Source organism: Gadus morhua, chromosome 7 (genome assembly GCF_902167405.1).
Source record: "Gadus morhua chromosome 7, gadMor3.0, whole genome shotgun sequence".
Lineage (NCBI taxonomy): Eukaryota > Metazoa > Chordata > Actinopteri > Gadiformes > Gadidae > Gadus > Gadus morhua.
The window spans coordinates 2,118,684-2,135,543 of record NC_044054.1 but is presented as its reverse complement, the minus strand read 5'-3'; the positions used below and the strand labels follow the sequence as shown (position 1 = coordinate 2,135,543).

At 46.3% G+C, this 16,860-nt stretch overlaps 1 protein-coding gene across 1 annotated transcript; it reads right to left on the bottom strand.

Annotated features, from left to right (window-relative positions):
* Nucleotides 1–392: 392 nt before the first annotated feature.
* Nucleotides 393–15,118, bottom strand: cab39l (calcium binding protein 39-like). The gene is made up of 9 exons (XM_030361596.1): nucleotides 14,908–15,118; nucleotides 10,351–10,593; nucleotides 7,877–8,041; nucleotides 6,486–6,604; nucleotides 6,148–6,316; nucleotides 5,765–5,824; nucleotides 5,279–5,344; nucleotides 4,794–4,937; nucleotides 393–1,918 (listed from the first exon to the last, which is right to left on the bottom strand). Exons 2-9 carry the CDS (start codon nucleotides 10,450–10,452, stop codon nucleotides 1,739–1,741), a joined length of 1,005 nt encoding a protein of 334 aa, XP_030217456.1. The 5' UTR covers nucleotides 10,453–10,593; nucleotides 14,908–15,118; the 3' UTR covers nucleotides 393–1,738.
* Nucleotides 15,119–16,860: the final 1,742 nt, after the last annotated feature.

Here is a 16,860-nt window from a genome sequence, read left to right as displayed (position 1 = left end):
CTAACCCCTACCTGCTCCTCAATGACCTGTCTCTGTACTGTCTAACCCCTACCTGCTCCTTAATGACCTGTCTCTGTACTGTAACCCCTACCTGCTCCTTAATGACCTGTCTCTGTACTGTCTAACCCCTATCTGCTCCTTAATGACCTGTCTCTGTACTGTCTAACCCCTACCTGCTCCTTAATGACCTGTCTCTGTACTGTCTAACCCCTACCTGCTCCTTAATGACCTGTCTCTGTACTGTCTAACCCCTACCTGCTCCTTAATGACCTCTCTGTACTGTCTAACCCCTACCTGCTCCTTAATGACCTGTCTCTGTACTGTCTAACCCCTGTTTATCCATGCCCCAGTTATTAAAAGGTGTTCAATAGCCCCAGAATAAAAAGACAACATTTGAAATTTGCAGTTTATTGTACGTTTTGTAGTCGTAAAGTCCTGGTCTTTAATTTACACAGGCGGTGTTTGTATTTAACACAACTTGAGAACCCACCACCAAAGAGGGCGTGGTTAGGCCCCTCCCACCCCCGCTGACGGGGCTGTGTGGGGGGCGTGTCTGTAAAGTAAAGAACTGTTCTTTAAAGAACCAATCTTCAAAGAGCCAATCTTTATAGAAGCGACCTTCAAAGAAACACTCTTTAAAGTACCGATCTTCAAAGAACTGCTCTTCAAAGAACCGCTCTTCAAAGAACCGCTCTTCAAAGAACACATTGTGCCGTCAAACAGAAGGAGAACACCTAGCTACCGCGGGCTACCAGCGACAGAACACTTGCCCCCCCCCTCCCCACAAACAAAAACAAGCAGTTTTACAAAACGTCCGAACAACTCCATATAAGGAGTGACGATGTTCACCACTTCATCTAAACAAGCGCGTCGTGAGATTAAATCATCGAGCAATCGGACACGAAAAAGTATAAAACCAAAAAGGCACCCTTCTCTACTGTTTGGTCGGGTTAATGAGTCAAGAGGGACTTTGACCAAATGCGACCGAATGATACGAAATATAAACAATGACAGGAAGTCATTACAGTACGGAAAGAGAAATGGCAGGAAGAAATACACAAGCGGCCGTTTTCCACTGGGTCTCGGATGTCGCTGCTAAGCTAGTTTCTGCTTAGCTAGCTCCGCTACATTAAGCGGAAACAGGTCAAACGTTACTTTTAATGTCATCGGTTGTGCTCTGAAGACAGAAATCCTCTCAAAGAAAAAAAATTGAACACTAGTTAATCAAACAAAGTTTTATATTTTCAGTTAGAGAACCGATCTTAAACACGATCTCAAAAAAAAGTTCGGAATCTTGAAACTCTTTCTGGGGTCTGGATTAGTGTCAGTCTCTGACCACCTGTGTTGACCATTGGTTCTGTGAGTGGGCCAATCAGCTCTCAGCGTGAGTTCTGGCACTACATGCTATCGTGCTAACCCTAAAACAATGTCACGAAAAGGAGTCACAGAAAAAAACGAAACCAACGATTGAGAACTACGTCTTCTGCAAACCTTTTTAAAAAGAACCACTGAAGGAACGATACAGCTGTTTTTGTCTTCTCTATGATTAGAACGGCTAGGTGAATAACGCGAGTGAGTCGATGGCGTCATTGAAGTTAAAAGTTACTGTGCAGGTGATGGGGGGGGGGGGGGGGGAGGAGGAGGAGAGGGAGGAGGAGATGGCGGAAAGGGAGGAAGATGAGGAGTAGGGAGGAGGAAGAGAACGAGAGGGAGGAGGAGGAGGAGGGCGAGGAGAGGGCTACGAGGCTGGCTTCTTGAGGTCGCGGATCTGTTTGACCAGGTAGGTCTTCTCGTCGTTGAACTGCTCGTCGTCGCTGCGCTCCTTCTGAAAGTGGCCGAGGAACTCGATCAGCTTGGTCTGGTTCTTCAGCAGGATGTCCACGATGGGCTGCGTCTTGTTGGGGTTGGCCACAAACACCTGGCCGGAGAACAGACACAGCTCAGAGTCACGCTCGCACCATCACCTCCTTATGCCTCCTCCACCTCCTCTCTCACCCTCTGTCCTCTTCAACCTCCCCCTCCTCCTCCTCTTCCTGCCCCTCTTCTTGTCTACGGGGAATGGGTTAACCTAGTGATAGTCAGTGCTTGGCCCTTGGTTCTATGAACATCCTTACTGTACCCACAGAGATATATTGTTGTTTCTCCTGACCAATGGACTTAATGTTAGTCTCTCTGGGTAAAAGCGTCTGATGAACACCCTGAATGTGAACGTAAAACACAACCCAACATAACAACACAACCCTACATATGCTAACACAGGGATGGGCAACTTTCATGATAAAGAGGGCCACATTTTTCATCATAACCATCAGAGGGCCACATCACTGCACACTTCAACTAAACGTGAGCTGAGAGAAGTTACACAATTTTGAATTTGGTAGATACGATTCCTGTATTCTGGTGCATTTTGGGGATGGCCACTACCTAAAAAATCTTCCAAGATCGTAACCTATGTACGGTATGTTAATTGAACCAACATACATTCATTTCGTTTTCCATGCCCAATAAGACACATGAATGGTTGGTATTTTTATCAGTGCAAACGGCACATACTTCATCATTCAATGATGCCACAAAACTGAAAAACAGTGGCCCAACATTAAGTGCAACAACTCAATGAACTCAAACCCAAGTAGCATGATATTCATTGCAGTTGTAGTAGTTCGATAAAATCGATAACTAAAAGCGTTGGCAACGAATTTGGTCATCGATTCGTTGAGTCGCGCGATTAATACTTCTCTCGTGGGCGCGGTTAGAGCCAGCCTCCGACAGGTTGGTTCACGGTTCATGCCCACAGCGAGCTTTAGTGTGAGCGACCACAGCTTGTATTTTGGTCATATCTTAACACTGGACTGTAGGCCTTTATAAAAGTGTTGTAGCTTCACTGTCTTTGGGTTAAAAAAACTCCTTCAACTCAGTATCCGTCTAGTCCAACCAAAAACTCTGTCAGCTGCTGCTGCTGCAGACGTTGTGCAGACGGGCTTGGAGTCGGCACTGCGTGCATCAAGTCATTCAAAGCAGCGGTAGTAATCACACAACCGGACGGTGTAGAAAGTCCCGTCAGTTAAAAATAGTAATGCAGTTTTTTAATCCATGTTAAAATCAGCAGGATATAGAGCTCGTTAGCTTAAAAAAAATAAACGCAAACAGTGTCAAATGTGATGTGTTCAGGTCGGCTCAGTGATTGACGATTGATGTGTTCAGATGCAACATAAAAAATCTTGTTTTCCCAGCAATATAAAATAGATAGTAAAGATGGAATTATGACCAGTTTAACGTCCTATCTTGAACTATGATCATCTTATCAGCAATTAAAACAATAATACAAGTTATATTTCAAGGAGTCTCGAAAATGGTATCAAGATCCATAAAAATTAACAATCTCCCGACATCTGAGAGAAATGAAGATGATTTAATTTATTTTTAACCGTTAGTATTTAGCGGTTAAAGATCTTATCGGTTGACCATGGACACCCCTTTTATACTATATACACACATATATATATATATATATATATATATATATATATATATATATATATACACATATACATATATATATATATACACACATACATACATACATATACACACACACACACACACACACACACACACACACACACACACACACACACACACACACACACACACACACACACACACACACACACACACACACACACACACACACACACACACACACACACACACACACACACACACAATGTTTTTTTTGTGTTGTCCCAGTTATGTTTTTTTAATGTTTTTATCATTTAATATTACTTTTAATAGTTCCGGGACGTTGGCGCAGTAACCTAGTGTTTTTACACTTCAGTCTGCACTGTGAATTTGAAGTAATGTTCAGTTTTTGAATAAAGATGCAGCAATGACAAATGTTTTTTTTATCCGATTCATTGAAAAAATAATCGACAGATTAATCGATTATTAAAATAATCGTTAGTTGCAGCCCTAAATACAATAACAAAATCCAACACAACACCAACGCTACAACACAACACCACATAACCCAACACAACACAACAACACAACCCTACACATCCCAACACAAAAACACATAACCCAGTACAATGCAACAACACGACTCAACACCACAACACCATAACAAAACACAAAAACACATAACCCAACAAAACACAATACAACACAACACACCCAAACACCACATAACCCAACACAACAACACAAATCACAACCCAACGCAACACAAGAACACAACCCTACACAACAACACAACATCACAACCCAACACAACACCACAACCCAACACCACACCAACACAACACCACAACCCTACACAACATGACAACCCAACACAACACCACAACACAACCCTACATAACAACACAACCTAACACAACATCCTACACAACAACAAGACCCTACACAAGATCACGACCCAACAACACAACCCAACACAACACCACAACCCTACACAACATCACAAGAACACAACCACACATCACCCTACACAACCACACAACCCCTACACAACACAAGAACACAACCCAGCACAACACAAGAACATAAGCCTAGACAACATGATAAAACCCACCACAACACTAGGTTAACAACAAACCTATTGTAAGGCTCTTTGGGAGAAAACGTCTGCTAAACGCTCTGAATGTAAACGTAAACCCCAACATAACACTACACAACAACACAACCCTATACAACAACACAACCCAACAACACAACCCTAGACAACACAACACAAGGTACGCCGTCTGCCAAACCCTGAAGGTAAACATAGTCCCTCTGAAGGTACGCACCTTAAAGACGTGGAAGGCCTCAAACTGGATGTTGGGGCTCTTGTCCCGGAGCAGGTTCATCATCAGCTTGAGGTTCTCCGGTTTGCTGATGTAGCGGGTCATCACCGTGAAGTTGTGTCGGTCCAGCAGCAGCTCACCCAGTAGCTTGGGAGGGAAGAGCAACACGAAACAACCTCATTAGGATCAACTGCACCTTGACCGGGATCAACTGCACCCCATTCAGGATCAACTGCACCTTAACCAGGTTCAACTGCACCTTCACCAGGTTCAACTGCACCTTCACCAGGTTCAACTGCACCTTCACCAGGTTCAACTGCACCTTCACCAGGTTCAACTGCACCTTCACCAGGTTCAACTGCACCTTAACCAGGTTCAACTGCACCTCATCGGGCCCAGTCACCGTCTAACTACACCCGGCTACGTCACCGACAGCCAACTGAGGCCCCAACGACGGAACCGTGGAAGGTTCCAGGTGGAGGACTGACCTTCAGAGACTGCCTCTTGGTGACGTAGTTCTCAGAGTGAAGCAGCTTCTCATATTCTGTGAAGACCTGAGGGGGAAGAGGAGACGTAGAGGTGAGTGAGTGACTGAGTCTCACTGTGTATTAATGAGTGAGTGAGTGAGTGAGTAAGTGAGTCTCACTGTTTATTAATGAGTGAGTGAGTGAGTAAGTGAGTCTCACTGTGTATTAATGAGTGAGTGACTGGGGGAGTGAGTGAGTGAGTCTCAATGTGTATTAATGAGTGAGTGACTGGGGGAGTGAGTGAGTGAGTCTCAATGTGTATTAATGAGTGAGCGACTGGGGGAGTGAGTGAGTGAGTCTCACTGTGAGTCAGTGAGTGAGTGAGTCTCACTGTGTATTGGTGAGTGACTGAGTGACTGGGTGACTGACTGAGTCTCACTGTGTATTGGTCAGTGAGTGAGTGAGTTAGTGGGTGACTGAGTGAGTGAGTGAGTGAGTGAGTCTCACTGCGTCATAGTTCTGTTCCAGGTATTCGGCAACCAGGACTTTGTGTCGCGTCAGAAGATCCTGAGGAGAACCGAAGAAGAACGACGTCAGAATATAGTTCACACTAATGCAGGGAACCATGGGGGCGGAGCTAGGAGCAGGGAGGGGGCGGAGCTAGGAGCAGGGAGGGGGCGGAGCTAGGAGCAGGGAGGGGGCGGAGCTAGGAGCAGGCGAAGAGAGCAGGCAGAGCTAGGAGCAGAGAGCAGGCGGAGCTAGGAGCAGAGAGTGGGCGGAAATAGGAGCAGAGAGTGGGCGGAGCTAGGAGCAGAGAGTGGGCGGAGCTAGGAGCAGAGAGTGGGCGGAGCTAGCAGATAATAGGCGGAGCTAGCAGATTGTGGCCTTACCTTGAAGGTGGCGAAGGCATCGGAGGCGATGTCGAAGGTGCTCATCTCCACGTAGGTGAAGAAGCGGGGGAAGTGGTCCGAGTAGAGCAGCACCTTGGCCAGCGGCTCGTGGCGGATACACTCCCTCAGCATGATGCCACAGTTCAGGGCCACGGGGGGGGTCTCATAGCTGGGGGGGGAGAGAGAGAGACACTGAGACAGAGAAAGACAGAGGGAGAGAGAGACAGAGAGAGGAGAGATAGAGAAGAGAGGAAAGAGAGAGAAGGGAGGAGAGAGACGGAGAGGGAGAGGGAGAGGGAGAGACAGAGAGAGAGAGAGAGAGAGAGGCAGGCGCTGACCCTTTGAGCAGGAGGAACAGCACCCCCTGGTGGGAGCAGAGGTACTCCACCGTGGGGCTCCGGGTCCCGATCTGACGCCGCAGGACGTTGTTGAAGATCTGACACACGTCCTTCTTACCCTGATGAACACACACACACACGGTTAACACACACACACACCAGTGGAGGCTTCTCCATTGAGGAGAGGGAGGAAGATCCTCCCTAGCATTGTTGAGAATAAAAAATGTAGATTGCCCAGACTATTGTAATGAATTAATGCCCTTAAATATGACTACTTTATTGCCTTTGAATATATAATGTTCGTTTCCCTGGGTAAAGGGATATTAGCACCCCCTATCGCCTATTGACAATTACTTCAGGGAGGAACGTCCTCCCTTTGCCACCGTTCACTCCCATTCATTTTCCCGAAAGTACTGGCGGCCGGTGGATAACATGGGTTTCAATGGGAGAGAGGAGGAAAATCCTCCTCTGAGTGGGTGGGACCCTAAGGGGTCTGATTCGCGCAAAAATCTATCCGTCTGCGCTATGAACCAATAAGCAGGATCCCTGGATGTTGAGCAGTGTTGCCAGATTGGTTCGATTTCCCACCCAATTGGGCTACTTTTAACCACGTTAGGCTGGAAAGATCATCATTGGGCGGGAAATCTGCCCAATCTGGCAGCGCTGTCGATAGCAAACCCGGTCTGCATTGCCGCGGTTCTCAGTCTGAGAGACGCAGAGCAAGTGAAATCTGCGATAGCGAGATCCTAAATGCACAATGGAAACATTGGAAACGGAGGACATTGTTAACGTCTTATTACAAAAAGCATTCCATTCATTCAGTGCTAAGTTAGCGACCAAAGAAAGAGGTAGACCACTTCCCAATATCAAGGTCACCAGAAGTAATGGCAACGTCAGTGTTGTGAGTGCTACATGGTTTGCTAGGTACGCATGACTTACTGGTAGCATTACAAGCAATTGTAACTGAAAATAAACATAGCTAAAGAACTTCAGTCAGTGAGGGCAAAAATAGGCCCAATGATAGGCCCAGATTTTTTGATTTACTTTTACAAATCAATAGTAGGCCTGATTTGGCTAATATGCTTTGCATCCTTTCCTTCTCAAATTACAGTGATGCCACTGGTGGCTTTGTATACATTTTGTTCACATAACTCCCTCCCTGCTATTTTGTAGTTCACCAATACATCCTGAAACAACTTGAGTCTCACATTCTTATGCCACCATACACCAACAGTGCAAGCAGGCCAATGGCAACCAAGCGCGCAGTCCTTCCTCCCTCACTTTAAAAACCACCAGCCGCCACTGACACACACGGTTAACACACACACAGCTCCTGGTCCAGCAGAGACCCCCCCAGGAGGTGGACCACTAGACCCCAAGGGACCCCTCACCTCAAAGTCCACCACCGCCAGGTGCTCCACCAGCGCCAGCAGCAGCCCACTGTTGTACAGCTCCTGGGCCAGCAGCGCCACCGTCTCCGTGTGCGGCTCCTTCTCCCCGCTGCCGTAGAGGATCTCCTTCATGGACACCAGGCACTTGGACACCTCCTCCGACGCCTGGGGGGGGGGACGTCGTTACGTTACTATGACGTCGTCACGTTACTCTGACATCGTTACCATGACGTTGTTACGTTACCACGACGTCGTCACGTTACCACGACGTCGTCACGTTACCATGACGTCGTCACGTTACTCTGACATCGTTACCATGACGTCGTCACGTTACCATGACGTTGTCACGTTACCATGACGTCGTCGCGTTACTCTGACGTCGTCGCGTTACCATGACGTCGTCACGTTACCATGACGTCGTCACGTTACCATGACGTCGTCACGTTACTCTGACATCGTTACCATGACGTCGTCACGTTACCATGACGTCGTCACGTTACCATGACGTCGTCACGTTACCATGACGTCGTCGCGTTACTCTGACATCGTTACCATGACGTCGTCACGTTACCATGACGTTGTCGCGTTACCATGACGTCGTCGCGTTACCCTGACGTCGTCGCGTTACCCTGACGTCGTCGCGTTACCATGACGTCGTCACGTTACCATGACGTCGTCACGTTACCATGACGTCGTCACGTTACCATGACGTCGTCACGTTAAGTTACCCTGACATCGTCACGTCACCATGACGTCGTTACGTTACCATGACATCGTTACGTTACCTTGACGTTGTTACACTAGAATGACGTTGTTACGTGAAATTACCATGCCGTTTTTACTTTACGTTACCATGACGTCGTTACGTTACCATGACATCGTTACGTTACCATGACGCTGTTAAGTTACCATGACGCTGTTACACTACGATGACGTTGTTCCGTTCCCATGACGTCGTTACGATACTGTTACGGTACGCACGTTGTTGTTGCAAGCGAAGGTGTATAGAATAACACACGGAGTCGGGCTGTGTCTCTTGTACTAACGGGCTGGCACATAACAGAACTGACACATGTTGGCCACCCGGGTCCATACACACACAGCCCACCAGAGGGAGCTGTCGGCTTGCATAGCACTACCCTACAACAGTTGTTACTTGCAATACCATGACGTCGTTACGTTACCATGACGTTGTTGCGTTACCATGACGTTGTTGCGTTACCATGACGTCGTTACTTTACGTTACCACGTTACGATGAGGAAGACGTCGTTACGATGACCTCATTAGGTTCAGTAAAGGCTGTAGTGGGGTTAAGGCTTTTCTCGTTTCTTTAAGGAGCTGCTCTAATGTTCGTGTATACTTACGCCCTGCAGAACGGTCTGGAGAAGAGCGATACATTTCTTTCTGCTTCAGATACGTTTTTGCGGGAGGCAGTCACAAAGCTGGCGTTTCCCCCTGGCGCGCTATTGGCTGGTTTAACACAATGACGACGGGGAAGCGACGGCAAGCAGCCAATCGCGTTCAGAGTCAGTTGAACTCGGCCCGTTGATCACGCCTCTTGTGCTGAAGAAAAGGACGGCAGCTTCCCCAGACCAAGCTACAGCCGGACTAGAATAATATTGCTGTGTACCTAAAGGTTGTAGATTTATTATTGATATAAACAAGGGCTATTTATAATGAATAAATAGACAGAATGTAGGTAAACAGCCATGTTACTCCAAAGAAAGTCTCAAAAGTGGCATATATCAAAATGGTATGTCAAATATTGTAGTTATTTGATATAAGTAAGTAGTAGTAAATATTGTGTCAGCTTTGCAGTCTGCAGTAATCATCCAATACACCTTAACACATTCATTTAATTATATTAAATAAAAACAAGCCATAAATAACATAGACAACTTTAACCGACAAATAAAACATTTGCATTTTGACCCCAGGATTATCACGTCACTTGGAGATCCGGCCATGCCTGCCATCCCATAAAAACATCATAAACGCCCCTCCCAGTCCATCCCTGACCCACGCGAGCCGGACATGGTTTGGACCTCGCACCTTGTACTGTTGCTACGGTAACACAGGGCGGCTTTCAATCACACTCCCACTGGATAAGAGTGGAGGGGTGGCACTGGACTTAATGTGTGTGTGTCTGTATATCAGAGTGTTAACAGCAAGGTGTGACTCTGTTCTCCTTCACATGGACCTGTCAGAGCTCGCTCGCTCAACAACACACCACATGTCGTTGTTACGGCATGCAACAACGACAAGAGACCGAGACCTCTCTCTCTCTCTCTCTCTCTCTCTCTCTCTCTCTCTCTCTCTCTCTCTCTCTCTCTCTCTCTCTCTCTCTCTCTCTCTCTCTCTCTCTCTCTCTCTCTCTCTCTCTCTCTCTCTCTCTCTCTCTCTCTCTCTCTCTCTCTCTCTCTCTCTCTCTCTCTCTCTCTCAAAGAATGAACTCTTATTTTGAAAAGCCCACCTTGTCGGACTTCTTGTCCTGCTTCACCAGCAGGGCAAGGTTCTCCTTCAGCGTCCTCACGATGTCCACCGGGCTCTTGTGGGACTTCCCAAACAACGGCATGGCGGAGGCTAGCCTGGAGCACTAGCCTGGAACGCTAGGCCTGGAACACTAGCCTGGAGCACTAATGCTAGTCTTGGAACACTAGCCTGGAGCGCTAGCGTTATTCCTTGAGCGCTAGGCCTGGAACGCTAGTCCTGGAACCTGTGGAGACAAACAAGACATGCTGGGTTAGCATCTATTTAACACAGGTTGACAGATGCTAATAGATGCTTATTAGCATCTATTAGCATCTATTGAACAGGTTTTTGCATTTATTGAGCACAGAATGGCATCAATCCGACCAGACCGCCGTCGGCCCCCAGAGCATCGGGGGTCTGTTCGGCCGACGCCAGATGCCAGGGGGAACTCGTCTCTCTGGAGTCAGGAATCCAGTCGGACCAGCACTACGAGTTAGCTAGGAGGCGTTAGCTGTGGAGACGGAGCCTAGCTCGTGATTCATTAGGGACGACAGCTCTACACTCAGGGCGTTACACAGACGCTTTGATCCAGAGAGACTTACAATAAGGCAGTTTGTCAGGGGAAAGTGTTTTTATCACACACACACACACACACACACACACACACACACACACACACACACACACACACACACACTATACATGTATTACTACATTTTTTTGTTGATTATGGTTTAACTCCCTTCCCAGCATGAAGACATCTTACAAAACAGACAGTCAGTCAGTCAGTCAGAGGTGACTTGCTAACTTTTTTAAAAACACAAGAACGAAATAATTAACGAAAATACACAAAATAATATGAGGCAGTCCAACTACTAAAAAGCCACATTCACACAATTAACCTGTCTAAACACTTAAATGCCCACTGACGTTGTTTCAAGATTCATCTCGCACTAAGAAGTATGTACCGCTCTCAATCAGATCCAAAGTCATCGGACGAGAACCTAAACGTACTTACACAAAGCGACCAGCAGAGGGCGAAAAATAAACAAAAAGGAATAAAAAGTAAATCAGGGATATTTGGTGGAATTCATAATTTTCCCATACATGCTACATGTGATTGCGTGTTCAAATTGTGGGTGTGGCCAGGAGCAGCAAATGTAAAACTTGTGACTGCTTCTCTAGCAGGGAATGCGCTCTCTCTCTCTCTCTCTCTCTCTCTCTCTCTCTCTCTACCTCTCTCTCGACCTCTCTCTCTCTCCTTAAGCCACCGAATGGACCCATATGTCACCAAGCAGACCCTTATGTCACCAAGCACCCCTATTTTAAATGGTACATTCCCACCATCACAGCAGATGAACCATGTCTTCTCACCTCAAAGATTAAGTCCGAACTATCCCCAACGAGGCATGGGGAATATCCCCCTTAACCCAACATTCCTGGAATATTTGTGTTGTATTATCGTTTACCAACAGCTGACCTGAATAAGTCCCGGGGTCGAAGGGAAAGCCGGCAGCTCCTGATCGGAGTTACATCAGATATGAAATGCTGCTGAACTCCTGAAGGGCTCGTTCAGCATTCCTGAATGAACTAAACCGATGGAGGGCTCTGGGTGATCCATCAAACGAACCCAGGACCACGATGTCACCTCAGAGAGAGAGAGAATGTATCTCTGTGTGAAGGGGTGAGGGAGTGTTTCTGTGTGTGTGTGTGTGTGAGTGAGTGAGTATCCAGCAGCAGTCTTCCGCACAGAGACCGAATCGGTGACCGAAGTGATCAACGTCTGTGCAGAGTCCAGGTGAACTCTGACCAGTGTGGGAGGCTGGCGATCGGGTTTCTCTAAGAGACGCTGGACTCTGGAGGAAGTGGAACGAGACACTCTGACGCGTGTCATCAAACTGTCAACGGAGAACCCCTGTTGACCTATCAGAGGAGAGGAGAGGGGGAGGGGGAGGGGGGGGGGGGGGGGGGGGGGGGGGCGCGGGAGTGAGCACAGAGAGAGAGAGAGACAGACAGACAGACAGACAGACAGACAGCGTGTGTGTGTCTGTGTCTTAATGAGTCAGTGATAAATGACACACAGACAGAGACAGAGAGAGAGAGAGAGACAGACCGAGCTCTTGACATCACTGACTGTGATGGACTCCTCTGACTCTAAGCTGCCCAGGCCTTTCTAACCAAACAGAGTCAACATTCAGACCAGCAGGAAGGCACACAGCCATGAGTCCAACGTCACCGGCGCCTTCAGAATACCGCTCCAAACAGTCTCACTGAGGGGCATTATGTTACACTATATTCAAATATGTATGGCTTCGGAAGTATAAAACATCTCATTTATAAATGAGATCTGGGGTCTCATTTATAAAACTGTGCGTGGGATCGTTACTAAAAATGTGCGTACGCCCAGAAGCCAAGTTTTGCGTGCGCCAAAAAATATTCGGATTTATAAAACACTGCGTACGCACACCTGTACGCAATCTTTGCTTTATAAATCACATACTGACTATAATTGTGCGCAGCTGAATCAGCTTCACGTTCCGCCCTCTACACGCCCCTTTTTAACCATAAATGGTCAATGCAAATGACCTCATGAATGCGATCTGCATATAAAACAGACTCAGATGCCGGTATTATGTCTTGTTGGAAACAATGGCAGAAGTACTGAGAAAATCAAAAAAGCGAAATTTCACGGAGGTTGAAGTGGAGACACTTGTGGGTGAGATGGAGGCCCGAAAGGTAGTTTTGTTCGGCGGTCACGGGATTGGAATCGCCAACAACAAAAAGCAAAGTGAGTGGCAACATGTTGCTGCAGCAGTGAACTCTGTCAGTAGCACGGAGCGCACAGTCCCAGAATTAAAAAAGAAGTGGTCTGACATAGAGTTACATATTTTTATGTAGCCTACCACTAAATCGTTATGGTCCCTAAATACCCTCTCCCTCCGAATCCTGCATGGTCCGCCAGAAGTGCCATATGGTGCAGCACTCACCTCTGTATTTATAGGGTTACGGTAATAAGACTGACGAGAACGCCTTGGATAATCAGTTTGTAATTACCCACGTAAAATGTTCTTGAACATAACCCCTTTTTAATGCCTGATTTGTCATGAAAAGCATCAAGAGTAACGGACAACGATTGTGATGAGTGTGGCTTGGTTTTTCACACTTGGGATTTAATTGACATTTGATCATGTGTTTACAGTGTCACATAAAAATATTATGTTATTGACACATGTTGGACAGATGCTTTATTCCATGCAGTCGCGCCGTCAGTGGACAGTTTGGAGTGACGGGATTAAATATAGTCTTGTTTTAAAGGTGCTCAGAGTTGGGGCAAGTCTTAAATCAGAATTTATTTTTATTTCTATTCTAAGGAGATATTTCTGGAGTTATAACTGAGAAATAACACAGTGGACTTAAATGATTCTGATTAGGATTTAACGCATGATACGGGTTGAAATTAAATTGATGAAGGGCGATGATAAAACATAATCGTTCTTCTCACTCTGCAATTCTTCGGTCTGACTTCAGTTCACCACCACACCGTCTGTGTCGCCAATTCTCCTTTTCCTCCAAACCATGCGTACGCATGGGTCAGAGTTTGCTTAGGGCTGCGCACATTTTCCCGTCAAGTTGTTTTTTTATAGATCACAACCTTGGCGTGAAAAGTCACGTACGCAACTTTCAGCCCCGTTTTGTGCGTACGCAACGGTTATAAATGAGACCCCTGATTGGTTGAAAGTGGTGCCAGCGACACACACGCACAGTTCCACTCTGGGGAACACCACCCAACCAATCAGCCGGAGCCGTGGTTGTGTACCGTGTGTTTGACGGCGAATCATGTGTGATTGTCCTGTTTGATTCTCAGTGTTTGCTCGGTCAGTAATCGAGGCTCCGAGCAGTGTGCAGTTGGTCTTAAAGGCTCGGGTGGCAGACCCACTTAACTCGCCTCAGATTGTGAGTGAATGTTTGCACTGACCGCGGTTAACCCCGTCACACGACGAGGCAACAACCAGGCCTCTTAATCACGCTTGTAGAGATATGTGTGGAGGGGTTGGGAGTATTGATTACTGATTATGATGACAATGTTTGTTTACATTTGGTTCTGCATAGATTGATAAAAAAAAAGGACGAATTTGTTGAAATTGTAGTCAGTGTCTTAAGTTAAGTTACTCATGCATACTAGACACACACAGAGAAACACAGAAACCAGAATGCCATTGTCAACACTGCTCATATAGCTGGTAACACAGACACACGCACCCTTACTAGGGCGTCTTTGAGTATGCAACACATTCAGTAGCCCTCTGAGACATCATAAGGCCTTGTTGTTTTGGTTCAGTGAGACGTTGGTTCCCGTACGGGTGATCACAACCAGTCCGACCAGACCTCCCACAGCCGCGAAACACACCTCACCTCCGGCGACTGCAGATCGATCATCACGATAGATTGATATCTTGAGATTGGGCGAAGTTCTACCCGATGTGTCAAGGGCACAACAACCATGGCGCACCACAAACACACAAAACACACAGCAACCAGGAAGATGGTGCATACTCACAGTGGGATCGGCTGTCCTCCGCAGTGTGCGTGTATTTGTGCGTGTGTTTCCTTTTGTCCCGGCTGTCTACTGTTCCTGATAGATACCCACGACAACGGATGTCTTCCGATCGCAGACGAGGTGTGTACGCGTTAAACGTGTGCGCTCTTCTGCAGAGCGACATCTGGTGCGCTTCCAGCTGCGGCCAAAGGGCTGCGTTCCAACACTCCCAGGAGGAGGCCCTCCCCGCTGCGCAGCCGCAGATCGAGAGGCACCGTGCGTCAGAAACGACGATAAATGTATCAAGGATGTGCCTGAGAACTATCCGGATGCTTTAGGCATCGGAGAAGAGGGGAGCTGGGAAGGGAGAGTGAAGGGCGAGTGGCTGCGCTGCGGGTTGGAACGGCGCCCGGGCAAACGTAGAACTATCGCGAGAACACCCTCCGGAAGATAACCCCAGCTGAACTTGGAACTGTCGCGAGAACGCCCTCCGGAAGATAATCATAGCTGTACGTAGAACTATCGCGAGAACACGTGTACCCACAGCTCTTGAACGGGGGAGAGGCATGACCTATTAAAGGGAAGAGGGAAACACATTCTTGGGTGTAGTCATCTCTTTCGGGTTGAATTTAATTTAATTGTTAAATTGTATTAAATTAAATTAACATTACTTTTTATGTATTTATTTTAACATAATTTATTTTAAATGTAGTTAACAATTAATTGTTTTGTATGGCATTAATTTAGTTGTGTATAGTTGTGTTAAGTTATGGCTAATGTGTAATTTCTCTTTCAATCAATTCATTAATTAGACAAATGGACCAACCAATTAAAGAGGAGACATCTCATTTATTAAAGCTGCTTTTCGTTTAAGATGCAATCCAGAATTACATATGTACACAAATATATACAGTGATATGTATGAACGTTTTATAATAGATATTTATATATATATATATAGAGAGAGAGAGAGAGAGAGAGAGAGAGAGAGAGAGAGAGAGAGAGAGAGAGAGAGAGAGAGAGAGAGAGAGAGAGAGAGAGAGAGAGAGAGAGAGAGAGAGAGAGAGAGAGAGAGAGATCTCATCACAATACTCGATAGTCACAAGAAAAATAAAGACAGTGGGTTTGCCGCAATGTGCTGCATAACGAACGATTTACCAGTCTCCAGTTAAAAAAATATAAATAATGTATCGGAAAATGTTTTTTTTGGAAAAGATTCATTTTTCAAAATGTTTGCTTTCATTTCTCGAAATGAAAATGTTGATAAATGGATCGGTGTGAGGCGTTTCGATGCTGATAGTTGTGGTCTGAGGTGTTTCGATGCTGATATGTGGTTTCCTTTTTCGACCAGCAAACATGTCCTATAAAATTAATTTTGAAACACAAGTCCTGCACATCATTAAATAAAACAGCAACAGACGTTAGAAAAATTTGTTTAAATATAGCAAGGTACTCTTTTTCTTTGCTGTACACACGTTGATGTGAAAGCCCCTACAACTCCCAGATACAGCCAGAGGTCAAAACACACATCACTCACAGGTGGAAAAGCACAAATTGTGTGTGTGTGTCTGAATGTGTCTGATTGAGTGTGTGTGTGTGTGTGTGTGTGTGTGTGTGTGTGTGTGTGTGTGTGTGTGTGTGTGTGTGTGTGTGTGTGTGTGTGTGTGTGTGTGTGTATGTGTGTGTTTGTGTGTATGTGTGTGTGTGTGTGTGTTTATCTGTGTGTTTCTATGTGTGTGTCTGTCAGTGTCCCTGTGTGTGTACCTGTGTGTCTCTGTGTGTGTCTTTTTATCTGTGTGTGTGGGTGTCTATCTGTGTGTGTGTGTGTGTGTGTGTGTGTGTGTGTGTGTGTGTGTGTGTGTGTGTGTGTGTGTGTGTGTGTGTGTGTGTGTGTGTGTGTGTGTGTGTGTGTGTGTATCAATCTGTTTATGTGTGTGTCTGTTTGTGTGTGTGTGTGTGTGTGTGTGTGTGTGT